General features: G+C 44.5%; 1 protein-coding gene across 3 annotated transcripts; it reads right to left on the bottom strand.

The window, feature by feature from the left end:
• Positions 1-5,145: 5,145 nt before the first annotated feature.
• Positions 5,146-27,299, bottom strand: LAYN (layilin). 3 transcript variants are annotated; one of them, XM_082343525.1, is made up of 7 exons: positions 26,994-27,299; positions 23,797-24,094; positions 15,966-16,123; positions 10,886-10,918; positions 10,181-10,264; positions 7,821-7,923; positions 5,146-6,012 (listed from the first exon to the last, which is right to left on the bottom strand). In XM_082343525.1, the coding sequence occupies exons 1-7, from the start codon at positions 27,076-27,078 to the stop codon at positions 5,649-5,651; spliced, it is 1,125 nt and encodes a 374-aa protein (XP_082199651.1). In that variant the 5' UTR covers positions 27,079-27,299; the 3' UTR covers positions 5,146-5,648. The 3 variants fall into 3 exon arrangements, with proteins under 3 accessions (XP_082199651.1, XP_082199653.1, XP_082199652.1); XM_082343527.1 differs by lacking the exons at positions 23,797-24,094; positions 26,994-27,299 and adding an exon at positions 21,644-21,777; XM_082343526.1 differs by lacking the exons at positions 23,797-24,094; positions 26,994-27,299 and adding an exon at positions 21,393-21,600.
• Positions 27,300-27,612: the final 313 nt, after the last annotated feature.

A 27,612-nucleotide genomic window follows, 5' to 3' on the forward strand; every position in this document is an offset into this window, starting at 1 on the left:
TTAGCACCTTTAATTATTATTTATTTATTTATTTGGCTGTGTTGGGTCTTCGTTTCTGTGTGAGGGCTTTCTCTACTTGTGGCAAGTGGGGGCTACTCTTCATCACGGTGCTCGGGCCTCTCTTGTTGCGGAGCACAGGCTCCAGACGCGCAGGCTCAGTAGTTGTGGCTCACGGGCCTAGTTGCTCTGCGGCATGTGGGATCTTCCCAGACCAAGGCTCGAACCCATGTCCCCTGCATTAGCAGGCAGATTCTCAACCACTGCGCTACCAGGGAAGCCCTGATCTCAGTCTTTAATAAAATTGGCTGTTAGAGATTCTAGATCTTGGTAGAGAAAAAAAAAAAAAAACTACCACCAAGCTTCTTTTCTCCTTTTCCTTTCCCAGCTTTTCTAGGGTCAAAGGAAAATGACTGAAATTCATGCCCTGAGATAAAGAGTGATGCTACAGTTATTAAATTCAACTCTCCAACCAGCAGGAGGTCCCCTCTGGTAAGAAGAACTAACACTTTTATAGGGTGTGGCTGGGAGGCTCAAAACCACAGGACTCCAAATCCTACCCCCTCTCGGGGAGTCACGTGGCCTCTGTGTGAGCTTCCTCAGAGAATGAAGACCTTATAATTCTCATTGTTAGCAGGTGTCCTCCTGTGTTTCAGTGAAATCTCCCTCCCTGTGTTGGGAGTTTTGCTCTCTCTTGCTCCATAGAATGTCATGATTTGGGTGTGTGTGTGTGTGTGTGTGTGTGTGTGTGATATAAATCCATGACAGCTGGAAAATGCACTTTAATTTACAGTAGAAATGGTTTTGTTGCCTTGGTACAGTTATATTAAAAGTGTTCAGGGCTAATAACAGCTAATATGAATTAGTACTTTTCACGTGCTGTTTGTTTCCCAGGGCTGCTGAAACAAAGTACCACAGACTGGGAGGCTTAAACAACAGAAAAGTATTGTCTCACAGTTCTGGAGGCTGGAAGTCTGAGATCAAGGTGTTGGTAGGGTCGGTTTCTTCCAAGGGTTCTGAGGCAGAATCTGTTCCATGCCTCTCCCCTAGCTTCTGGTGGCTGCTGGCCATCTCTGGTGGTCCTTGGCTTGTAGAATCATCACCCCAAGTCTGCCTTCATCTTCACATGATGCTCTCCCTCTGTGAGTGTCTGTGTCCAAGTTTTCCCTTTTTAAGAGGACACTGACCATATTGGATTAGAGTCCACCTGAATAACTTCATTCATGTGAACTAATTATGTCTGCAATGAGGGTCACAGTTTGATGTACTGGAGATTAGGACTTCAACATATGAATTTTGGTGGACGCAATTCAACACATTAACATGTGTCAATGCTTTGAATATATTCGTGATTTTATTCTCACAACACTTTTAGGTAGGTAATGTTACCCTCATTTTAAAGATGAGGAAAATGAGGCTTAAGTAATTTAGTAGTTTGTTCAAGATTGCACAGCCAGTAAGCGGCAGAAGCAGGATTTAGAACCTAAATTTAGAACACTCTGCTTCTAGAACCCAGAATTCTAACTACTTCATTGTACTGTCTTATTTCTCCTTATATCATTTTTACTTCCCTTTCCCTTATAGTTGCAGAAAGTTACTTGTCAGAAACCGATAAACATCAGTGCAGTAGTAAGTAAAATTTCGACGGTACCCTAACACTGCCACCTGGTGGTGGAAACAATTAAAGCAGCTTCTAACTTCCTAGCAAAAGTTGCCTTCCAAGAAATGTTCACTTGCATTTTCCTCTAATTACAACAGTTCAGCCAAACAAGTATGGATTCTGCTTGATATTGCTTTGCACCAAACACAAACCATAAGAGAAAAAATAAGAAAGGAATAGCACAAATTTTGAGCCCTTGATGGGCTCTAAATTTTGCTAGTTAAAATATGTAACTCATTATATTGATAGAAAACTCTTCAGTGTCTATTCTGTGATAATACATATTTAACAGCTTTGTATTTTTGAAACCTATACCTGGTCTTTTTTTTTGGCCATGCCGCCCGTGGGATCTTACTTCCCCGACCGGGGATTGAACTCACACCCTCTGCAGTGGAAGCATGGCGTCTTAACCACTGGACTGCCAGGAAAGTCCTACCTGGTCTTATTCTATTTTGAAAAACTGGTTTTTCCTGATGCCCTTGCTCTGGTGACTCAGTATAGACATTATTCCATTCTGCTGTTCAAACTCAGGATTCAAAAATAACTTGAGATTAGTTAACAATTACTAACCACTTACTATTCTTTAAAGGAAAAAAAAAGAGGGGGTGTACAGAATTGGCTTTGTTGCTTTTCCATCTCTGGGCATGCTATTTCCTAGGCCTTCATCTGGTAACTCTTTCTACAGTTTGCAATCCACTATTAGGTTATTAATTTGTTATTTTATATCAGTAAGGTTTCCTGTTTATCCAATGGTTTATAATCTATCACTGTAATTATTTATTTTGATGCTGAAATTATCCCACATTTGGCCAATGCTGCCCACTGTAAGCTGGCTCCTGTGATCTACTGACACATACCCATCATTCTTGGATACTTCCTTGCTTTCCTGCACAAAAAAATTTTCCAAGCTAATCTAGTATTTTCCCTACTCTGGCCATGGAATCAGCAATTTTTTCAAGGAGCCCTTTTGTAAGTCACCTATACTTCAATTGAAAAAGGAGCCCTTGAATAAAAACAAAGAAAACAAAAAATAAACAAAATGAAAAAACAAAACCATGAAGGAACTGGAGTATTGAATAAAAAAAAAAAAAAAAAAAGGAGCCCTGGTTTATTTTACTGGGGAATGTTATTTAGAAGACAAGATCTGAGTGTCAGCTAGAGGATGTATGTATATATATACACGGTATATTGAAAACCATGAGATCACACTGATATTTCTAATTTCAATCTAATACCGCAGAGCCCACTCCAGTTTTCTCTTTTTTCATATCTGCAACTCCCTTCTCTGACGGCGAGAAGCCTGGCACTTCTTATCCTTAACATGCTTACTTATTTCATCAACGCCCCTGTGCAGTCCATCTCCCATCGTAGCTGCTGCCCCACGGCCGGTGTGGATGGCCTCCTTACTCACGTGGGCCACACCCGAACCAGACTTCTGCTCTGCATGGACATCTTCCTCATCCTGCTCCGTCATGACACTCTGATCTAAGCCACCAAGTCCCCCCATGTCCCCGGACATGGACGCTACCTTCCTCTGACTTACCTAATGGCTTCAGGACTGAAGGGTTAAAGAACAGGAAAGAAGGGAAGGGAAGGGAAAGGGAAGGGAGACTAGAAAGAGCTGCACACAATTTAAGAAAAAACCAAAAACTGATTACAGCAAATTCTCTTTCACTCACTTGTGTTCTAATGTGGCTTCATTCCCTACTAGAATGTAAGCTCCATGGATGGAGCCTGTGTCTGTCTTATTTACCATTATATGCCTAGCACTTAGCGTATTTCCTGACACAAAGTATGAATATGAAAACTTTTTGAATGAATGAATGAAAGTATAACAGGAGGAAAAAAAAGAGCTTTATAACTACCATGTTGGGAAATGTACATAACCTACAACCCCACTTGTCTAAGCCTTAGCCTGACATCTGGCTGTGTGCCACATCTGGCACAGTGTGTGGCAGGCACATAGTAGGTATTCAAGAAATTATTTTTAAATGGATAGATCCAAGGAATTATCTGATACATTCATTTCATCTATTGTGTGTCACAGTGAAAAAAAAAGCTGGAAACTATGGTTTTAAATGATGAATGAGGTTAACTAAATTTTCAAACGATACCAGGACGGGTAAGCTCAATGTTCAGTTTGAACATAATACTTCACATTTAACAACTGCTTGTTAAACTGGTGAAGTGTAATTATCAGAGATAGAAATGGAGTTGGCTAAATTCAAGCTAAGAAATCTGAGGAGGAAAAAAGAAATTGAATAATTTAAACACAGGGTAAGACTGGCTGTGTGCAAACACAGAATAAGAGATCTGTGGGTCCCAGCGGAGACAAGACACTAATGACAAAAGGAAGATGCAGAGAGTTAGCTCTGATTATAGCCTTAAGAATGGGTCCTCATTTTAAGTTTTAGTGACATAATTAACTCGTTAACTAGCTTCTGTTTCCTTGTTACTAATGCTTCCTTCTTCCCAGGCAGTAGGAGTGCTTTTCAAACTAAAATAACTCAATATCATCCCCCCATCCAGGTGGAGTGTGAAAATCGGGTCCTACAAACTTTTAAGCTGAAATATGTAGGTGATTTTACATCACTCTGAAAGAGGAACTGTTCATCCATCCAACGAGTATTGATGGTTTATTCTACGCAAGGCACTGTCTTGGGTGCAGGAGGTACACGGCTGGCAGGGCAGATTGGATCCCTACCTTCATGGAGCTTCAGCCTAGTAGGGGCCAGAGCGTAGGGAAACAGGGGCGGATAAAGGCACAGATCACAGAGCCAGGAAGTCTGATGCAAAATGGGAACCTCAGTGTTTTGGACAATGAATCAGTCCTTCAGACTATATGGTCACTCCTTTTGCTTGAAATATTGTTAACGGCACAGAACACACTTCCCTGAAGCAGGCATAAATAATGTTTTTGTTATCCACTCTGCGCCCTGCCTCGGTAAGGCAGGTAATTGGCACTGACTAGAATCCACTACATTTGATACTGCTCCGACCCAGACGAGCTTACTCTGTCTAGATTGGGGCTCCATGTGTCAGGCAAAGTTACAGACTATTCAAAAACAAGACATATGAGGAATGGTTAAAATAATAAGATTATTAAGCTGATAGAGGGATGTTGTTGGTGATTTAAACAATGACCTTCAGAACTTCATCTGGTAAATGACTGATGTTAGGTGACTTTTCTCAGCATTTGAGTCCAAAAGTTTTTGAAATAGTCAGATCCCGAAAACAAAAAGGTAAAATCATTAGCATTATTACTAATGCTATGTTGACGCTGCAGTAAAACAAACACACAAACAGAAAAACGTGCAGTAACAGGGCTGGGAACACAAATAAGCCAAGAACCCTAGATTCAACCTTCATTTTCAGTTTCTAAAGTGTTTCCAAGTTAGATATTTCCACGTTTGGATGTCAGGAAAAAGAAAAAAAGGTCCCCAGAGGCCACATGCAGAGGAAGGGCTGTAGACACAGACTGACTAACATTCTGTTTCCTGCTTTTTATTTGATTTGATTCTTCGAAAAAAATAGATATAAGAATTGCTGATGCGCAGCCCAGCTCGAGGCTGGCATAGGCGGGCTTTGAAAAGATTCTGTACTTTCTGTCTCTTTGTGGTGATGCTTGCAGCTGTACAGAACAGGAGAAACAGAACCTAGAGGCTGGTTTCCCAAGCTCCACGGCAGCTACCCCCCCGCCACCCACCCAGTGAAAGCACTGTCCCTTGAAAGTCAGTTGTAACAATCAGTTGTTTATTTTCTATTATGTGCCAGACGCTGGACAAGGTGCTTTCTCAGAAGTTCCAGCCAGGTGAGGGACTGGGATAAGGGATATAGCCTGAAGTGCGGGTCCAACAGGGGCTCTCATGCTCGCCCCCAGGACCTGATCTGAGCACTTTCACAGACCTTCTGAGTGATTTCCTTATAGAAAATAGACTTTTGCTTCTCTCTTCTTTCCCATTCTTGTCAGTTCAGGGTTCGATCGTGCATCCTAATAACCATATATTTCATTTTCCACCCACTCGGCCTCCTTGCTCCTTCCCACTCGGTCTGGGGAGAATTCATAAACGTCGTTGTTCACGAAGCCACTCTCCATGCTCACCAGCGTCAAGAACCCGCTTTCGGATGGGTTCATGGCCACGTTGTCATAGTCACAAGACATGGTGTCGGGAGTGGCCTCTCCCGAGCGCGCTCGGAATGAGATGTTCTTCAGGTCCGGCCGGGTCTCGGCTAGATCAGCTTCGCTCTGCTTTCGTATGACATTGTAAACCTCCAGGTCCGGGCTGTTCCCCGGCTGAGGAGCGGGCCAGGCGGGGCGCTGCTCCTTCGTGCTGGGGCCTGGCTGCCCCCGTTTCCTAGGAGTAAAGAGAACCAGGGCTCAGCGGACAAGGGGACTGAGAACATCCCTGTGCCCCTGTGCAGGCAGGAGGGGGCCATTCTGGGCAGTCACTGTGCTGCGCTTCTCACCTGCCTCAACCTACAGGTCAAGGTTTTGGGTGGGGTGGGAATAAAAGAGGAGAGTGTTGTTATATATCTATCACTCACTGCTGCCAGAGCACAGAACGGAGGTGTTGATTCTGGGATCCCCAGAGCCTCCAGGGGGTCCATGGATAGAATTGCATGGGGGAAAATACCGCATTTAAAAAAATCCATCTCTAAGTGAAATTGAGCTTGTCCTTCGGTTTTGAATGTGGGCAGTTAACCTGAGTAGTGATAGCTTTCTTTGTTTTTGTTTCTGTGTTTTTCTTTTTGGCTGCACCACTCGGCTTGTGGGATCTTAGTTCCCCCACCAGGGATCGAACCCGGCCCTCGGCAGTGAAAGCAACGGAGTCCTAACCACTGGACCGCCAGGGAATTCCCACTAGTAATATCTTGACTTGCTCACCAACAGAAATCATAGATATTTTCATATCACATCACAGTTATTACTTAAGATGCCTTAAAATATTTTATGCTCATCTCTACTTCAGTATTATGATACTTATACTCACCACTAAATAAAGAAGCATTAATAAAGGAGCATGTGTATTACTGTTTCACATTCATTTCTGGAAATATTTCGCTAAACTATATAACAGCATTATTCCTTCCCTTGTAATCCAGTGTAATTTATTTTATGCATTTAAAAATATTGTTCTGGGAAGGAATCCATAGGCTTCACCAGACTGCTACAGGGGTCTGTGGCACAAAGATGGTTAAAACCCTGAGATAGACTCCAGCTTCAAAGCCACAATCTCACATTGCGGTGAGGTGATAAATAGATAGATAAGGGAGGGAAATCAAGACCCAACCACAGACTAAGCAGTTAGAAAATATATTTGCAAGTTTTTGAACTGAATTCTATTTTTAGGTTAAAAGGAATTAACCAATGAAAATGATCATAGGAAGAGATAACATTTTTGAGTGCTCACTATATACTCATTCTGCATATATTAACTGCTTTAATTCTTCTAATAATCCTATATGGAAGTTATTATTAAATGAAGTAGGGTCTACATTGGAATCTTACTAGTTTCTCTTAAATTGGTCATCAAAGGGAGTCAAGTCTTAAACTGTACCTTTGCTTTCTTTCTTCTATGTAGACCATGATGATGGGGGATAAAAAGGTAGCTGAGAAGACCTCTGGTTACCTCAAAAATGGTGGCACATGATCCAGTAACAGAGGTGCTTTAGGCTACTTAGTGCAGCTATTTTGTAGCAATCTACACTTGTGAATTCAATTAAAAGTCAATTAAAAGGATTTGGCTATTTCATTTTGAATTAAGTGGTTTAGCGTCAGTGGTTTGCCAGGCTTTGGAACAGTCGTTTTCAGAGGGCTCACTATCCATTCCTTCACTCACCCAACAAGCATTCCTGGAGTGAGCGCATACATGCATGAGAGCACTTTGCTGAGTGATGTGTGGATGCACAGATGAATAACACGGTCTCACCCCTCAAGTCGTTTAAAATCTTCCACACACACAAAAATTAAAGAATGTAAGATCACTCTCTTAATCACAGCTAAGCACAATGCTTAGTACTTCTGAGTGCCCTGAGCCCATCAGAAAATTTACTCTCAAATCTGTAGGAGTGATTCTCTTGGAGCTGCCACGGCTTTTAATGAAGTCCAAATCTTGAAGAGTTCAGAAAACACAAAGGTTTACATGATGAAGGTTTTACTTGCCTCCTTCTACAGATCCAAACCCAACATACACCTGTGGTGACCACAAGGAAGAGGAGAAGGGGGATGCTGGGGGTTAGGATGTAGGCAAGATTCAAGGCAGCTTCTGCAAAGAAAAGCACACATTATCAGCATTAGTGGTGTTTCTGTGTACTTCAAAACAGGCTTAAAAAAGCGTAATCAACACAGAGCATTCCAAGGAGCGCATTCTGGAAGGAAATAGTTACCCAGAGAGCAAAGTCTTCCAGTTTCAATAAATGAGGCTTTTCTACCTGTCCTATTATCTGAAGTAATAGAGAGAAAAGAAGTTTACATTTTTGGGTCTCTTGCAAAATACAAGATGGGCAGTTTTGTTAATTAAACATTTTTTTCAGATGAAAGAGATTATCTCTTTTCTCGTTCTTCCTCTTTGTTAACAAAGCTGAGGCTGCTTGGGGGTGCTGATGTCTTTGACTCTAAGGACAGAAACAGTAGTTTCCAAGGTGGGATCGGGGAGAGGGAGGTAAAAAGAAACAAGCCAGAAGTCTCCGTGTTATTGCCAGGAATGAGAAGGTCACGTGTAACACATGAATCAGACTGTAGAGCCTTACCCACGTTTCTGACTGCAAACTGGATCCGGTTGGGCCCATGAGCAGTGACTGTGGAGGGCACTTAGAGATCTACCATTCTTACCTTTCCTAAGACTTAAGTCTTAGAACCAGAGAATTTTCCCTCAAGGGGCTTTGGGAGGAATCAATGATTGGGGACTGAGCCTTTTCCTACTGCTACTGGTTAAGATTCCCAACCATCCAGAGGCTGTGGCTTTGTTTTTCTGTGAGGCTACAAACCCGACAACCACCAAAAAGAAACCTCAAAACAAAACCTACTTTAAATACCACCGTAGTAACAATGAGCAATAAAAATGCCACCCACCGCTGCACAGAACTTTGGATTTTTTAAAAAGCATTTTCACACATTACATCTGTTGTATGATAAAGAATTTGACTGGGCTTTGTCCCTGGTACCTGGGCGGGAGGCTCTAAATCTTTGGAATTTCTCAGAAATAGGAGTAACTTCCTTATCCATGAGCCCTTCAGACCAGATCAGAGTTTATACTGACAGAGATGTCTCAGGATGGGGGCTGGTGGGGCCTAGGGGGTGAGTTCAGTTACACAGCCAATGATCAAATCAACTGTGCTGAGTAATGAGACCTTAAGAAAATCTCTGCACACCAAAGCGCAGTGGAGCCTTCTGGCTGGTGAACACGTTGATTTGCCAGGAAGGTGATTAGGCATCCTGATTCCACAGGGAGAGGACACAGAGAGTCCCCATTCGAGACCCTCCCAGACCTTACTGTATGTGTTTCATTTGGCTGCTCCTAGATCTGTATCCTTTATAATAAAACATAGTCATAGGTACAGTGTTTTCCCGAGTTCTGTAAGTTGTTCTAGTGAATGATTGAACGTGATGGGGTCATGGGCGCTCCCTGGAATTGTAGCCAGTCGATTAGAAGTGTGGGTGGCCTGGGGACCCCTAACTTGTGGCTGATATCTGAAGTGAGGGCAGTCTTGCTGGGGACTGAGCCCTTAACCTGTAGGGTCTGTGCTAACATGGGGTGACTAGTGTCACAACTGAATTGCAGTACTGTAATATCCTGTTTCATTTTATGGACACAGAAATGCTCTCAGGTAGGTGAGAAAAATGTTATTACTTCTATTATGCAAATAACTAAACTGAAAAATTAAGTGTTTTTTAAAAAATTGCCCAGTGACAAAAACTCAGATCTTTCTCTTTTTTGTCTTAATTGAAATATAGTTGACATATAATATTATGTTAGTTTTGGATGTATTCTATATTGATTTGACATTTGCATACATTATGAAATGATCACCATGATAAGTCTAGTAACCAGCCCTGATCTCCCTCTTGAAACTCAAGGTGAGAGTTGAGGTTGAAAGTCCATTAGCACTCCAATTTATCACTCCATTTTCTTTTATCTTTTATGTCCATTGCCTCTATTTGTCTCGTAAAGAAATATTAATCATGGCCTGGGTCTTTCTGCTCTTATTTCTCTACATCCATTCTCTAGTTCCCCTCCCCCCAAACAACTTCTGGGAGGTTCTCAAGCCTCGTCTGTCTTCATGCAGATTTTTTTTTACCTCCTGTCTTGTCTAATCGCCCCAATTGTCTTAGGATAGCTCCATTTGTGTATTTCACTGACAAAATCTAACATATAATGCAGTTTTTACAAAGTCACAAGTGCTCTGTCTGGTTCCATTTTTAAGTTGCTGTGGGAAAGAACAAAGTAGGGTATATAATCATGGGGAATTTGTGATCAAGAGAGTCATATTATCTATTTTTCTCTGGGAGAGTTCTGTACATACCTTTGCTTTCTTTCAGTGTTTCTGTGGCATCTTCTTTCTCTGTGTCTTCTGGAAGTATGGGCATTGCTGGCTCTGTTCTTTCACCTGGAGGGAGACACATGCACTTGAGAACCTGGAGAAAGGCATCAAAATCCAGATATTCTCTGAGGTCCTACCAGCTTCAGGGTGGGATGCCAAAAAGCACCAGCATTGTGACCAGTGCCGTTTATAAACACAGGGAAGTAAAGAATTGAATTTGCTGACCTAGAGGTTTACTTGTCTTTATCTTTCTGGTGAGACTTGCTGCCAAGAATCATGTACGGACACAACCAGCAGGCAGCTGATATCAAGGACCATAAAGTACTGAAGTGCCAAGGGGAAGGGCCAATGACTCACTTCTAGGACCACAAATTATCAGTTTGACTTGCTTCTTGGATCATTAGATTGGATTATTCCTTTCATATTGTCAGTAATGACAAGTAACATCCCAAACTGAACTTGCAACTATTACTTTTCAGATATTTGAGAGAAAGACAATGCTAGTGAGATTAATGAACTACTGGTCATGTCCGGTGTGGCATATACCTGTCCAAAGGGTCAGGGTTAACACCAGTGGTCTTTCTGCTGAATAATCTGGTTTAAAGAACATGTGGTTCTAAACCTATGAAAAGCTTCTAAACCTGTGAAACAGCCCAAATTAACTCAAATCTCAATTGACAGTCTTACCTCCAGGCCTTGTAGAAGGAGCTGTTGGTTTTTCTATAGCAGAAAGAAACAAGAATGAGAGTAATAAGTAAATTTCCATGCCATCTGAATGAAGTTGGCCAGAGCATGGCATCCATTTATCTGTTCATTCAGTTGTCCAACAAATTTCGTTTAGTATTATCAGACACTAGAAACCAGGTTAGTAAGTCCAAAGAATCTCTTCTGCACAAAGACTAGCCTTTCCTCAGCTTTACTTGGGCACTTTTTTCTTTTTTAAAAAGTAAACTTTTTAGTTTTAAAACTGAAAGTTTTAAATATGAGAATTTCCAAATATACGCAAAAGTGGAAAGATCGGTATAATGAACCCCTATGTACCATCATGCAGCTTTAACTCTTAGGAACGTATGGCTAATCTGCTTTCAACAATAATCCCCACTCCTCCCTGGCTACACCCAGGCCTGAACTGTTGTAAAGCAATCCAAGACATTTGATCAATTCCTATTGGGGATATTTTAGAGCAACAAACACTGATCTCCAAGCAGTGGAAGTGGCCTGGGACTAAGTAGACCACGGCCAGCCCCAAGGCAGAGCCTGGTGATCTAGAACACGAGTCATTTAAAATATTTCTAAGAACCTCAGGAGAGTCAGGCTGCACAGACAACCTACATCAATGTTTTTATTTTTGGCTGAAAGTGTGTCAGCCTTTTGTACTGGCGGTGACTCTACGCTGATCAGATGCTCTGGGATCATAGCGTCAGGGTCCATAAGGTCAAAATTTTAGAATTCACAGTCCTAAGGCCAGGATGTCAAAGCTATTCTGAAGTTTTATTCAGAAAGGAAACTTTTAATCGTGTGTGTGTGTGTGCGTGTGTGTAGAGATGATGCAAATCCATTTATTTATTAAAAATGTCTGCTATATGATAGAAACAGCATCGTGCTCTAAATGTTTTATTAAAAACAAACACAATTTATCCTGATAATAGCCTTATGAGGTAAGTGCTGTTCTGAATTTGCACACAAGGAGACTCAGGTACAGGGAGATTAAACACCTTGCTCAAATCTCACAGCTAATAAGTAGCTGAACTGGGATTTTAATTTAAAAAATTCAAATGAAAAATTAAAATCACAAGGAGACAAACTCTGTGCTAGGTATTAGAGATACAATAGCAAGTGAAAAGTAGTCCCAGCCCTCTAAGGAACTTATATTCTACAGGATGGCAATAAAATATGGAAGTACAGGAGAATATTAACACATTAATTTTGTGATATATTGCAATACATCATATATTCAAAGACATTACACGATGTAGTCATTTTCTTGTCCCTCCATAGTTCAATCCACTGGGCAAAACTGCAGTGAACATGGCAAATTAACGCAGCACTTCCATCAGTTGCTGCAATGGTCTGTGACACATGGCCTCAGATGATTTGTCTCTGATTTCCACTGAATGCGTCTATGCCTTTAGCACACCCCAGGAGGAATCAAGTGATCAGATCTGGCTAGCATGCCACCTACTCTATGTGGTCATGTTGTCAAATCTAGTTTTAGATGCTATCTTTCAACCTGTCCCTTGCCCTCTGGTATAATGGGATGTTGTGCCATCCTGTTGCAACCATACTGGGTGACCTTCCCCTAGCCCGTCAAGTGCAGGGATTAACTGGTCAAACATGTATATTTCCAGACCTCATGCCAACCATATAGTGAAGGGGACAAACCTGTAAACAGGCAGTTAAAGTACTGTGTGTGTGAGGTGTTATGATCCTCATAGGAGGAACACTTAACCTAGTTTTGAGGGGCCCTGGATGCTTACCAGAGGAAGTGATTTTTTAAAACTTCTTATTTGGAAATAATTTCAGATTTATGGAAATTTGCAAGATTAGTACAAAGAATTCCCATGTATCCTTCACCAAAATGTTATCATTTTATCACGTTTCATTTATATAATTATTCTCTGTCTCGCTCTTTATATATATCCTATATATTTATATCTACAAGTCTATATCTAAATCTATACACACACACACACATACACGTATATATATTCACATACAGACACATCCATAACTTTTTTCCTGAGAATAAGTTGCAGCCATAGTTACCCTTTACTCCCTAAATACTTCAGTGTGTATTTAAGATGGGAGGGGGGGGGTAATACTCTAACATAATCATAGTAAAATTATCAAAACCAAGAAATCAACATTGATATATATAGTATTAACCAATCTACAGATCTTATTCAAATTCTGCAGATTGTCCTAAAAACGCCCCTTATAGAAAATCACCATTGTCATCATCATCATTATCATCAAGGATCACCTACTGCACTGGGTTGTGATGAGAGGTGATGTTTAACCTGAACCTGAAGGCTGAGAATGAGCTGACCGGGAAAGAGGGAAGGGTGTTCCAAGCACTGGAAACAGCAGTTAAGAGCTCTTGGGGAACTTCACAGAGGGCAGAGGGGAATGGGATGGGGGGGGAATAAGAGTGGTAAGAACTGGGGCTGGAGACAGGCAAGGGTCTGATCAAGCCAATTTTTTATGGCGTGCTGAGGTGTGTGAACCTATCCTGAGGAGGGGGGCCACGTAAAGGCAATGTGTTAGTCTTTCTCCGTGTGCCCACTTCTCTCTGCTGGATCTATTCTTGGTCCTTCTCTGTGTCCTGGGAGGCTGATGTCTATGGACTGTGTCTTGTGGCTCCCTTGTCCTTTGGCTCTTTTTTTTTTGGCTGTGTTGGGTCTTCGCTGCTGCGCACGGGCTTTCTCTAGTTGCAGAGAGTGGGAGAGCGGGGGCTATTCTTCATTGCGGTGCGTGGGCTTCTCACTGCGGTGGCTTCTCTTGTTGCGGAGTATGGGCTCTAGGTATGCAGGCTTCAGTAGTTGCAGCACGCGGGCTCAGTAGTTGTGGCGTGCGGGCTTAGTTGCTCCGCAGCATGTGGGATCTTCCCGGACCAGGAAAGACCTTCCTGGACCTTCTCAAACCCATGTATCCATGCATTGGCAGGTGGATTCTTAACCACTGCGCCACCAGGGAAGTCTGTCCTTTGGCTCTTGATTGGACTTAACCAGTAGGAGGCAGAAGCAGGAGATTAGAGGGTAGGAGAAGAGAGGAGTCCTGGTAGTTATTCCGCAGGCCCCCTTCCCACGTCACTGTGGTTTGACAGTAGCTGTGTTCTCTGGTTACAGCTCCTGTTGGGTGGCTCCTCTTCCATGACTCCAAGCTTTCTCTGGAGTCCCTCCTCTTGCTCCTTGAAACCTAGGGGTAGTAACAACTTCCCACTGTAGCTAATTCCTGGGCACTTCACCATCTCATGCTCTGTGCCCACACCTTGGCAAATATCATTTTACTTTACTCTTCTCATTAAACCCTTTGAGTGGGCCATCTTTTTCCTGCCAGGACTCAATCTAAATCAGGCAGTAGCAAAATTAATAAAGATTATGATTAAAAAAAAAAACCTAACTAGGTTCAAAGTCCAAAAATGAAAGGCTATGAAAACAAATGTCAAAATCTCACATTTCAAAAAATATTTAAGAAGTACAACATTTTAAATCATGGAGCTAATAGGATATAAGGAACAAAAGTGATGGGGCAGCCAGTTTGTAACAAGTGCCTTGCTTTAATTGCTCTAAAAATGTGCCCTGCTAAGCCAGCCTCAGTCCTTGCAACCTCCCTGCCTGAGACAACTCTGTATGGTGGGGAAGGCCAGGTCTTTGGAGAGAATTCATCCGAAGGGGTGAAGAGGGAGGAAAAACAACTTTAGCAGCAAAAGCACAGTCAAATTCCGACAATTTAAAAATGACAGGATTGTTTAGTCCCTGAATAGATGTAACTAACAAGTCATTCTACTTGTGTCAGGAAAGGATGCAGAATTGGGGTCAAGCAGTTGGCTTCAGGGAGGTGAGAAACTTCAGTAACAGATCAAAAATCACTTCACGTTTAGATCGAAGTCCAACATAATGGAGGAGTTTGGGAAACCTCAGCACAGTGAGACTACAGGCTTGTAGCCAATTCAAAACCCTTCACAGATTTAGAAGCAAACGCCAATTAAATTTGCAAGGTGTGCATTTAGAGGGTGCCCTAAGGAGTTTAAGCCTGCTAATCAAATTGACTTCTATCTGCCCAGTGTCAGTAAAATTGATATATTTTATCATCTACCTCCTCTGGTCATTATTCTGTTTCCTTCAAGCCCCAGAAAATAATGTCACGTGGCTGGTAGAAGACTTGCAGGAACAATGGCCAGCTTCCTTTCATATTTCTTCTTTACAGTAAGTCCACTACATACGAACGAGTTCTGTTCGGAAAGCACGTTTGTAAGTCCAACGACGTTAGCCTAGGTACCCAACTAACACAATCGGCTATATAGTACTGTACTGTAATAGGCTTATAATACTTTTCAGACAAATAATACATAAAAAACAAACAGAAAATGTAACGAAAACATTTTAAATCTTACAGTACAGTACATTTTAAATCTTACAGTACAGTACAGTACCAGCTACATCACCATTGCTTTTACACTTGCCTCAGGACATCCTGGGCTTGAAATAAAGATACTGTACCACTATACTCTATACAGTACTGTACAGTAAAGTACACGAAAGCACAAGCACTTGTAGAGGATGCGCGCATGTGACAATGTACGCCAGACACGTGAACTAACTTACGGGACTGGACATGCAAACGTAGGTTGGCATCTTTGAAAGTTTGCAGCTTGAAGGTTTGTATGTAGGGACTTACTGTATTCCAGGCTCCTACAGCATACAACCTCATATCCGGAAAGAATAAGAATTATAACTGTCCACTTGGAGGGCTTTTTGTTTCTTGAATTCTCATAATTCTTGCCTTATCATACATAAATTAGACCCTTTCATTTCTTCAACCCTTCTCTTAGCATCTAACACCCCTCTCCTGTGCTAGAATTACTCCTCAGTGAGGAAGTGTCACTACATCTCCCTTCACAAGAACTCCCAATGTTTAACACTGCTGGCATTTGCAACAAGCTTTCTCAGAGACCACGTGACAAATTCTTGGAACCAGCAGCTGCTTATGAAATGAGAGAGGAGGTTGAGAATTCAGCCATATAATTTGGGAGAGGATTCATTACCAGCGGAATATTTGCAGATGAAATTGTTCTTCATGGTGCATCGGTCGTCATTCCACTGGAACATGTAGGGGCCCCCGATTCCGGCGGGTGCTGATGGCTGATGGTACATGACCACGCAGACCTCGCTGCCGCACGAAGGCTCATCCACATACCAGTTCCTGTAGGAAAGGGGTCAACAGTGGAGGCAACTGGAGAAGGATACCACAAGACTTCAAAGCCTTTGTTTTCCTATCATGTTCCACTGAGCCAGGAGCTTAAGAGACAGGGAGGAACTGAAGTGTTTCCAGTAAGTAGAACCATGCTTTCTAATACGGACATCACAATCAATCATCTGACATTTGCCTTTGCAGGGAGGAATATATTACCATATAAGGTCTGCAAAGGAATTATGAGAAAAAGCAGCCAGCAGGGCCAGTCTGGATGATCTTATTTCTTTTTTGCTTTTGGCTAACTGGGTTTTGTTTCTCTTTTTTTAGAAATCAGATGCACTGAGAGAGGCATGGCTTATCTCATCCAGAGCTTGCCCTGTTTCCATCTCCCCATGCTTTTCAACAGCCATAGCTGCCTTCCTAGCTCTGAGGAGCGGATAGAAAATTCAAGCATCTGAGCAAGACTTTCCAGCATGGAGAGGCTTCAAAGCAAGAGATGGGGTGGGGGCAAAAGCAGGAGGCCCAAGTAGTCTTCTTCAGGTTTTAAGTTGTTTCTACTTCATCAGGCTGATGAGCCCTTCTGTCAGCCTCTGCCGCCTGATTTCTTGTCTTTGTCTCCCTAGCTCCTGGGCGGGGTGCACTAGCAGCCCCAATGGTACTTGAAATTAAATGATGCTGCCACCCAGTTGGATATGTGGGTGCCAGGTTAAAGCCTGAGATTCCATAGATAGTTTAAATGCTGCAAGCACCCACCCCATGTGCTGACTCAGGGCTGGGCTTTGTAGTTCGCCTGGTTACTCACCTAAGCAGTTTCCTTCGGGGGCCCAGATCTGCCCTGATGCTCAGGCTATTTAGATGAGCCTTGCTGCTCTGCCTAGCTCGTGTCAGAGCCCCTCCTTAGGAGACAGCTCTCTGTGTAGCACCCTCATATGGCTCTGCTTGAGTCTTGTGCTGCAGTTCACCGAAAGGAAAATCCTCTGCTGAAGCCACTGGGTTGAATTTGCCTGGATGATAGCTGAGCTTGCGAGGCTGCTTGGACACTGCCTGGAGAGCTGGAGACCCTGACTGGGGCTGGGCTCTGCACCTCATTAGTCACCTCCAGGCAATTTTCCAACCCTGTTGGTAGACCTCCTGCTTGTCTGTTCTCCTCCCCACTGGCCCTATGGCTTTAGGTTATTTTATTTCACAGATGATGGAATGGTTGGAATATTATGCCTGGCATCTAGTTTCTGGACTTGAGCCAGCTTTCAGGCTTGGAACTCACTGCTAGAAGGAGGAAGGACCCTGCAACACCACACTAGGTGCACATGGTAATTTCTTCTATTCTCCCAAAGGGACCTATGGCCATTTACTCAAGTAACAATACACTGGGGAAAGAGGAATACCCAAATATTACAAAGACTGCTGGACACAGGGTGCAAGTTAACACTGATACCCAAAGACTTGAAGTGTCATTAAGACTACCCTTTTGAGTGGGAGCATATTGAGGCCAAGTATTAAATGGAGTTCTGGCCCAGGACTGAAGTAGGAGATAGATAGGCCCCTGGGCTGGACAGCTGGTGTTTGTCAAGTGGAATAAAATTGAAGCTTTGTTCTCACCCAGACACTCCAAGGACAAAGCTAGTGGCAGAAGCTGAGCTCTGCAGGAATAAAGAGATAAGATGACCACTCCTGAGGTCAAGGAAAACTTCTTTGTCTGCACATGCACAGAAAGGCTCCTTGAGGGTCAAAACGGGGGGGGGGGCGCCACCCCATAATAAGTGTGGACATATCCCCACAGGCCTCTGTGGTGGAATCCATCTTAGCAAAAAGTTGCGCATGCATATTAGGGAGGGTCTTAGGACTGGTCAGGTGTGAAAGAAGAAGATAATTGGCCAAAGGTAAACAAAGACCCAGAAGGACTGTCCTACATTAGTGATTTAAATCACCTCTTTACCGCACTCCTCCTCATTACAGAGGATGCCCGAACCCTTTCTCTCTGGGTGTGTATTTCTGCCTTGCTTCTGTCTTAAATAAACGAACTGCTTCTCTGTGTGCTCTGCCACATGTTATGCTGTGTCTCTAATAATAAACTTTGTACCTGCTTTTATAGTTTTTGCCTCCTTGAGAAATGCATTTTCCAGTGTGGGTAAGAGCTAGGGGAACTTTGCTTCTAGCCTCTAGCCCCTGGTGGACTAGCGGCTAGGATTCCTGGTTTTCATCCAGGCTACCCAGGTTCAATTCCTGGGCAGATGACTAAGATCTCTCTTCAGGACCACTCACTGCTTTCTCTCTGACATCAGGACCAGCTCACAGTGGACCCATCCAGTGGTCATTCCCCAGTCCTAAAATATATGAATTGAAAACTTATGGGGTAAGAGCTATAATAGTGGAGAAGGTCAAGTGGAAGCCTCTGAAACTGCATTCTTCCCTATCCTCTCCAAGATAGTAAATAGAAAACAATATCTTATCCAGGCGAAGATGACAGAAAGTAGTGCCACTCCTAAAGACCTAGAGAATGCAAGGATGGTATTCCCTGTCATATCTCTATATAATTCACTAGTCTGGCTCCTGCAAAAACCAGGCAGATCCTGAAGGATGACACTGGAGTAGCACAAATTTAACCAAGTAGAAGTCTCAATTGCACCTACTATGCCATTTGTGGTATCTTTGCTAGAGCTGCTTAACATGTCCTTGGGTACCTAATATGCAGATTTGGTGACTACATTCTTTTTCACCTGTATCAGAAAGAGAATCAGAAAACAGTCTGCATTTATTTGGAATGGACATCAGTATACATTTATGGTCTTTCCTCAGGACTATACTAATTTTCCTACCCTCTGTCATAATATGATGTGAAAAGAGACTGCCTGGATATCTTGCAAAAAATCACACTGGTCCACCATATTGCTGACATCATGTTAATTGAACCAGATGAGCAAGGACTGGAGGCCTTAGTAAGACTCAAGTCCTCCAAGGGTTGGAGGTAAACGCTATGAAGATTCAGGGGCCTGCTACTTCATGAAACTGTGTAGGTGTCTAGTGATCTAGAGAATGCCAGAACACCCCTTTCAAATTAAAGGTCAAATTATTTCATCTCTCAATAATTTGAAGCGTCTTGCAATAATTTTAAGAAGGAAGCATAGCGTGTGGTAGGTCTCTTTGGGTTCTAGAGGTGGCATATTTCACACCTGGGAATACTGCTCTGGCCTATATACCAGTTGACATGAAAGATAGGTGTCTCTGAGTGGGGTCCAGAGTAGAAAAGGACTGAAGCAGTTCTAGGCTGTGATGTAAGCAGACTTCCCACTTGGGCCATATGATCCATCAGACCCTATTATTAGAGGTATCAGTGGTGAGAAAAATAATGCCATATAGAATCTGTACAAGCTCCAATGAGAGAATCACAGTGCAAACCCTTAAGATTCTACAGCAAGGACATATCATCTATAGATGAGAAAAAAAATCACCTTTTGCAAAGCAACTCCTGGCTTGCTACTAGGCAAGGAGCACCAAGAGAACATGCAATCCAACTTGCTTAATGTAAGAGAGACACTGTCAGACGTACCTAGTCAAAAGATTAGGCAGGCCTGGAATCAACTCATTACAAGATGGAAGAGGTATATTTAGGACCAGATGGCACTGTATGAACAGGTAAAGCAGACTGCCATGACATCTTCCACTGTTGTACCAGAGCCTGTCCCTCAGCTTACACCTATAGCTGCATAAAGGAATCCCTTACGACTAGCTGATAAAGGCAGCCTAAGCTTGGTTCATGGATAGGTCAGCCAAACACGGGGGTACAACTCCAAATGGGCAGCAGCTGTACTACAGTCCCACTCAGAGGTGGTTCTGAAGGATCAAGTGATAAGGAAACATCCTCCCAATGGCCAGAACTTAGTTGATATACCTAGTTAACCACTTAGTATAGAAAGAGAAGTTATTAGAGATTAGACTATATAAAAAGTCAGGGGTAAAGGCAAAGAACTTGGCCAGTTGATTAGGAGTCTAAAAGGATAAAGGGTGGAAGACTGGGGACAAGGAGCTCTTGGATAGAGTGATGTGAATAGACATATGGGAGTAGGTGTAAAGTATGAAAATCTATCATATGTTAAAGCCCACCGAAAAGCCTCTAGCATGGAAGAGGCACTAAACAACCAGGGAGACAAAATGACTTAGCCAGTTGATGTCAGCCAGCCTGTTACCAGCTGCCCCAGTGCTGGTATAAGAGATACATACTAGGGTAGCCATGGTGGCAGGGATGGAGGCCATGTGTGGGCTCAACAGTAGCCGTTCCCACTCACCAAGGCTGATCTAGCTACTGCCCAACATCCAATCTGCTGGGAACAGAGACCAGCCTAGAATTTGGTAGCAAGTTGACTACATTGGACTCCTTCCATCCTGAAAGGGGCAATGATTCATGTTGATAGGAATAGACATACAATCTGGGTATGGGTTTGCCTTTCTTGCCTCAAGGCCTTAGCGCCACTATCCAAATGCTTACACAGTCTTTGATCTACCAGCACAGAATTCCAAATAAGATCTCATCAGACCAAAAAACCTAGTTTATAGCAAAGGAGATGTGGGAGTAGGCAGGGGATTTACTAGTCACATCACATATTCACCCATCCTGAAGCTGCCAGTTTGACAGAGTGATGGATGAACTTGTTGAAAACACAGCTGAAGCACTAGCTTATAGGCAATACTCTGTGAGGATAAGGCATCACCCTCCAAGATGCAGTGCACATTTTGAATCATTGACCTTTGTATCATCCTTTGTCATCCAAGAGTATTCTGGGGTCTGGGAGCCAAGGGATGTAGAAGAAAAGTTTGAAGCTAACAGAGGTTGGTTCATGAGGTTAAGGAAAAAAGGCCTCTCTGTAACAGAAAAATGCAAGGTGAAGCAGTAAATGCTGATGTAGAAGCTGAAGCAAGTTATCCAGAAGATCTAGCTAAGATAATTCATGAAGGTGGCTAAACTAAACAACAGATTTTCAGTGTAGACGAAACAGCCTTATAATGGAAGATACCATCTAGGACTTTCGTAGCTAGAGAGGAGAAGTCAATGCTTGGCTTCAAAGCTTCAAAGAGCGGGATGACTCGTGTTAGAAACTAATGCAGCTGGTGACTTTAAGTTGAAGCCAGTTCTCATTGATCATTCCAAAAATCCTAGGACCCTTAAGAATTATGCTAAATCTACTCTGCCTTTGCTCTATAAATGGAAAACCAAAGCCTGGATGACTGCACAACTGTTTACAATATGATTTACTGAACATTTTAAGCCACTGTTGAGACTTACTGTCAGAGAAAAGCTTCCTTTCCAGATATTACTGCTCCTTGACAATGCATCTGGTCACCCAAGAGCTCTGATGGAGATGTACAAGGAGATTAGCGTCGTTTTCATGCCTGGTACCACAACATCCATTCTGCAGCCCATGGATAAAGAAGTAATTTTGACTTTCAGGTCTTATTCTTTAGGAAATACATTTCGTAAAGCCATAGCTTATGAAAGGAGGAGTAGCCCTGCTTACCTTCGCTGGTAGTACTTACTTGGGGAATTTGTGTTTCTTGTCTCTGCAATGGTGAGCTCTGTGGGTTTAGAGGTCCTGGTATCTTCTGGGGGAATCCTTCCACCAGAAGATACAGCAAGAGTGTTATTGAACTATGAACAATGGCTGCCACTTGGACATCTGGGGATTCTTGTGTCCAGGGACCAGCAGGCAAGAAGAGGAGTCATTCTCTTTGCAGGACCCTAATCATGAGGCGAAGGTATCTCGGCTGTTACAGGCAGGGAGAGATATGTTTGACACCCAGGTTATCTACTTGGGTATCTGTTGGTACTCATGTGCCCAATTTTGATGGTAAATAGAAAAGTGAAATCACTCCAGCCTAAGCAGTGCAAGTTGACTAGGCCTCACACTCTTCAGGGATGAGGGTCTGGGTCCTGCCACAAGGTAAGAGAGCCATTGAGGCTCCCCGAACAGAGGGTGAGGGGAATCTAGACTGGACAGAGGAGGAGGGGGGTCAATAAATATCAGTTGTGGCGCTGGGACCAGCTGCAGTGGTGGGGAGTGTAGTTCCTCCTAAGCTTCCTTTCTAAAGTTTCTCCCAGGAGAGAGGCCCACGAGAATCTTGGAGGAATGACTCCCGGAACTTAGATGAAGGTGTGGATCTGAACAGCATAATGGGTGAACTTCACGCTGTCTTGAATGGAATAGGTAATAAAGATATAGTCTAATCTTCATTCTTTTGATTGAAAATGAGTTTAAATGTTTTCCCCATATTACTGTTTACCAGTTAGATTTTTTTTTTTTTTTTTTTTCCAGTTAGATTTTCTATTTTGTGAACTGTTTGCTCAGGTCTTTTGCCCCTTTATCTTTTGGGGTTTTACTGACTTATATAAACTTTTAGTACTTTTTGACTTATACAAACTCTTTATTGTAAAAAGATCATAACTGTTAAATTTCTTACAACATTTTTCCAGTCTTATGTCTGCCTTTTAATTTTGATATTTTTTGACGTTCTTCCACGTCACTGCTTTTCTTAAGGAGGGACGATGGCAATGCCATGGTGCTGGGGGGCAGGTGTGTGAAGTGAGTCCAGTGCTGTGGGTTTAGAAGGGCCCCACAAACTGCAGGCTTCCTTAAGTCCCCTCTTGGTCAATACAGAGAATTAGATCTTGGCTCTAATTTCTTGCCTGTCATCATAATTTCCTACAGTCTGGAGCCCTTCAGCCTCACAGGCCTTCAATCTCTCACTGGGTAAGCAATCCCACTCCTGGGCATACACCCAGAGAAAACCATAATTCAAAAAGACACATGCACCCCAATGTTCACTGCAGTACTATTTACAATAGCCAAGACATGGCAGCAACCTAAATGTCCGTCAACAGAGGAAGGGATAAAAGATGTGGTACATATATACACTGGAATATTACTCAGCCATTAAAAAGAACAAAATAATGCCATTTGCAGCAACATGGATGGACCTAGAGATTGTCATACTGAGTGAAGTAAGTCAGACAGAGAAAGACAAATATATGGTATTGCTTATATGTGGAATCTAAAAAAAGGGTACAAATGAACTTATTTATAAAACAGAAATAGAGTCACAGATGTAGAAAACAAACTTATGGTTACCAGGGTGTAAGGGGGCAGGGGGAGGGGTAAATTGGGAGATTGGGGTTGACATATACACACTAGTATATATAAAATAAATAACTGATAAAGACCTACTGTATAGCACAGGGAACTCTACTCAATACTCTGTAATGGCCTATATGGGAAAAGAATCTAAAAAAGAGTGGATATATGTGTATGTATAACTGATTCACTTTGCTGTACACCTGAAACTAACACAACATCGTAAATCAACTACACTCCAATAAAAATTTACAAAAAATCTCTCACTGGGGTTCTAGTTCAAAAGGCCAGGTAGCCAGAACCACTGACTTCAAGCATTGTGTGCCACTGAAGCAATGCTTCTGGGCCACCCTCCTGGACAGAGCTCTCTGGGCCTAGGTTAAGGCTGATTTACCACCTTCGCCCCACTGCTTTGGTCAGTGGCTCTGCCAGTACTGCTATCCCCTCAGGGCTCTGCCTGGCTGGGCCTTCTCTTCCCCACTGACTGGCACCGTGGATCCAGCCTGCCTCTTTCTGGAGCTACATCAAGTGAGTTTGCTGCTGTGAGTTCCACACACTTACCTAAATGCTGCTGGGCTGCCATCGATCCAGGCATAAAGGTCCTGGCAGGCTGTGCCATTGCTTTGTTTCTCTTCACGCCTCCTAAGCCCAATCCAGAAATCACCATCAGAAGCCAGGAGGTTTTCAATGAACTTTTGTATCAGTCTCTGTTCATCTTCAGACTCGATGCTGACTAGCTGGCCCCCAGCTCTCCTGCAGGCTGCTCTGGCCTCCTCGAAGTTCAGTCTTCGAGAAGCATCATGGAAGTAAATGACTTCATAGCAGGGCTTCTGTGTTCCTCCCCGGCAGACTGGCTGACCTAGAGAAAAAAAGAAGCCTCCCTATGTTAGTGCCCCCGACATATACCAGAGCAGGGATGCCTGGAGGCATCTGAGTGAAGCCGTGCCTCAGCAGGAGTTCTGATTACTCATCAGTGGTTTGTTGTAGTGTCATTAAGCTCTCAGAGCAAATTAATACCCCTTCCAGCATGGAGATACAGTGACTTAGACTCCATGTTTTGTTTGTTCCATTACAGATTATTGAAAAGCAGACATTTAAAATTAATCTTTAAAAGAGAGGTAGATGAAGATTTATTGTTTCACTCAAAGGCAAACAAATAACACTTTCATGCCATTAGGGAGTCTCAGGAGACGGTGTGGCTTAAAGTGAGTTATCTCTGTTTGGGGGTTCCTTCAGGTAAGAGAGGCGTTCTGAAGTCGGGCGTGGGCTCCTCTACCCTGGAACCCTCTGTGTATGTGTCAGTAGCAGGACTGAACATTCACCCAGTCTATGGTATAAGCAGAAGATAAAAGCATCAGATTCATGCGGTTTTCTGCTACTGGTCTTGCCTAAAGTCAACAGCTAAGATTCAGTGAACTCTTACGATGTGTCATGTACTATGCTAGGGGCTTTTGCATTTACATACATACCTTATCTCATTAAACACTCATAGTAATCCACTGTTGTAGATATTGTTTATGCCCCATTTTACAGATGAGAAAACTGAGGCTCAGAGAAATTAGTCTGGCTAAGGCCACATAAGCTATCAGTAGCATGACTTGAGTCAGAACCCAGATCTAATTACAAAGTCACAGCCATAACCACTGAACTCTGCTCCCCACGCCACCCCAGGCTCAGGTTGCTGAAGACGATCAAGGACAAATGGATGGGATTCTACTGAGGACGGATAAAAAATCGTTCACCAGTACACACCACCCTGGCTTGTGTCTGGGTGCCTAAAGCCGTGCTGCACCCAAAACATTAGCCTCATTGCTCCTTCGTTAAGTCAGTATGTATCGCATGTACGCTCGTGCCTGGCGCTGTGCTAGGTGCCGGGAATACAGAAACACTTGCCGCTTCCTAACCCACAGGAACACACAGCATGTTTCTGGATCCAGATGTACAGTGAAAACCAGATTTCAACAAGGGGAATCCCTTGCAATGGAGAGCCAGTCTGTGGGCTGTGGGTATGAATTACTGCCACAGAGCGAGGAATAAAGGATTTTGGTTTGGGAACCTCTTCCCAGCTCTCACAGTTCTCATTTTCCTAATTTGTTTTGCAACTGTGCACGGAGCCAGATAGCATTAGTTATTCTCCAAATTGTCCAGAATACAGAGCAAAAGGCCACAGGCAGTTAACTGCATTTTCAGTGCTTAAATGGGAACAGATCACATACAGATAATCTGGAAAGCTCCTGTGAATTCTTATTTTCAGTTTCTTCTTTCATCGCTTTTGTAAAGAAATTTTCAATAAACAAATTGTAAAAGTTTTGCATCTTCTTGCTTTCTCTGTCACTTTTCTCCTATTGCTGAATAGGGAAACTCTAACAGGACTGCTCCATCAGCAAATTAGGAGGCCTCAAAAGTGGGACATTCTCACTAAGGAGGTGTTCCAGAGAGACTAGGGACCACTGGCCAGAGAGGCCGGGGCTGGGATGCTCCCTGGGGAGAAGGCTGGGCCAGCTCAGCTTTATGAGTCCTTAAAGGTGGCTCCAAATGAGGCAGCAGAGGAAAAACAAATGAGCCCCAGGCACCCCCAAGGTGGAGTTGAATTTACTGGCAGTCCCCACTTTTCCATCGTTGGATTATCAAGGGAAAACATAACACCTTAAATGAGTTTCCTGTATGGCCCAGCCTGGCCACACATCCCAAGTCAGCCAGTGAGTGCCAGAGGGAGCCAGAGCTGGAAGAAGGCCCAGGGTGCAGCTGGTCCCCCTGCCTTCAGGAAGTGTTTCTCTCCTCTCATTTGCAGGAAGGGGAAGGGCGGCCACGGAGGACAGAGCCCGTGCTGCCGTCACCCAAACAGCTGAATTCGGTTACCCTCCCATTTTGCCACCCTGCACCCCACCCCATCCTGAAACCAACTTTAGATCCCTTCAATCAGCTTCGGAAGCACCGATAACGGAGCGGAGGTTTTCATCCTCCTCCATCCCTCTTGGCCAATCTGTTGCCTGCCAAGGAAACCTGAGAAAGGGGAACGGACATCCCCTCCGCCGCCGCCCCCCCCCCCCGCACCGCCCCCGCCTCGACATGCAGAACAAATGGAAGAGGCAAGGAGCCAGAGCACTGTACCTCCTCTGAGGTCCAAGTCCGAGGCTGCAGTGACACGACAGGAGGAAGGAAGCAGAGAGAGTCATTCCCCTGAGTCAGGCGGGGCTTGCCCCGCGCTAACTAGGCTTCTTTCCCGATCTCTAAGCGCTCTTATTCCAGGCGCTGGATCCTGCCATCCTCTACCCCCAGAAGAGACCAGGAGTAACGGGCTGCGGTTCCCACGGCACAGCCGATCCAGACTGCCTACTGTACGCACCGTCTCCCGGGACAGGAGGACAAGCCCTGCGTGGGGGTCCCGGGGACCACGGCGCCGCTCTCAGTGGAGAGGGCCGAGGGGGCGCCTACTGGGGCAGTTTGCTCACTGCCCCATCTAGCCTTCGTCTCTCGGTATTCTGGCAGCCCTGGGCGGGGAACGGACTTCGAGCGGTCCAGGACACGCAGGGAACCGGCGCTAGGCTCCCCAGCCGGGCGATTGCTCCTCTACAAGTAGGGGGCGCCGCAGGGCTAAGTCCACTGGTGGGGCAGGGGCGCCACCCCTCCACCCACTCCGCGGAGGGCCAGAGAAGAGGCACCGTGGCCCTGAGGACGGTCAGCCTTAGGTGGGGTGCAGTGGGTGCTGCAGCCCAGCGCCCGGGAACCAGCCCCCGCCCCAGCGCGCGCGCACTCACCGCTTAGCAGGCGACCCGTCGCGCCCCGGAGCCCCGCCAGCAGCACGGCCACCAGCACGGCCTGCGGCGCCGCTCCCGGCTGCATGGCCCGGCTCGGGTGCGCCTTCGGACGCCGGGGCGCTACGGCGGTGGAGCGGGAAGAACGGCAGCGGCGTGCTCCGCAACTTCAACGGCGGGCGGCAGCAGCATCTCCAGAGGACCGACGGACCCGGCGCCCGGAGGAGGCGGGGAGGGCGCGGAGCCAGTCCGTCGCCCCTCCGCCCTCTGGGACGTCACTGCGGGGAGGGCAGCCCCGCCGGCTGGCCCGCCCCCGCCAGGACCTCCTCCAGCGCGCTCGGCGCCAGACGCCCCGCCCGCCCGAGGGGAGCGAGCACGGGGGGGAGCCAGCTCCCCACCCCAACTGGCGCTTCCCACGGAAATCCTGCGTTTGCCCAGGGCGCGGGGACGGGGAAATCCAAGACTGGCTTCTCCGAAATCCGATGAAGACCGCACTGTGGCTAAAAACAGGACCGCATCTTGCCCCCACTCCTCAGGAGCACAGCCAATTTCCCAGCGTCCTAGGCTCCGCAGTTGGGAGAGGCAAACTCTGAGACCTTCCAGGGCTCGGTAGGCCGCCGTC

Source organism: Balaenoptera borealis (assembly GCF_965194805.1).
Source record: "Balaenoptera borealis genome assembly, chromosome: 11".
NCBI lineage: Eukaryota > Metazoa > Chordata > Mammalia > Artiodactyla > Balaenopteridae > Balaenoptera > Balaenoptera borealis.

Excerpts from the sequence above, each read along its gene's own strand:
- LAYN (XM_082343525.1), bottom strand. The coding sequence starts at position 27,078 with ATGCAGCCGGGAGCGGCGCCGCAGGCCGTGCTGGTGGCCGTGCTGCTG. Across the intron at positions 10,919-15,965 it reads CATCTGCAAATATTCCGCTG|AAAAACCAACAGCTCCTTCT; the intron begins GTAATGAATCCT and ends TTTCTGCTATAG. Across the intron at positions 6,013-7,820 it reads GTTTGGATCTGTAGAAGGAG|GAAACGGGGGCAGCCAGGCC; the intron begins GCAAGTAAAACC and ends CTTTACTCCTAG.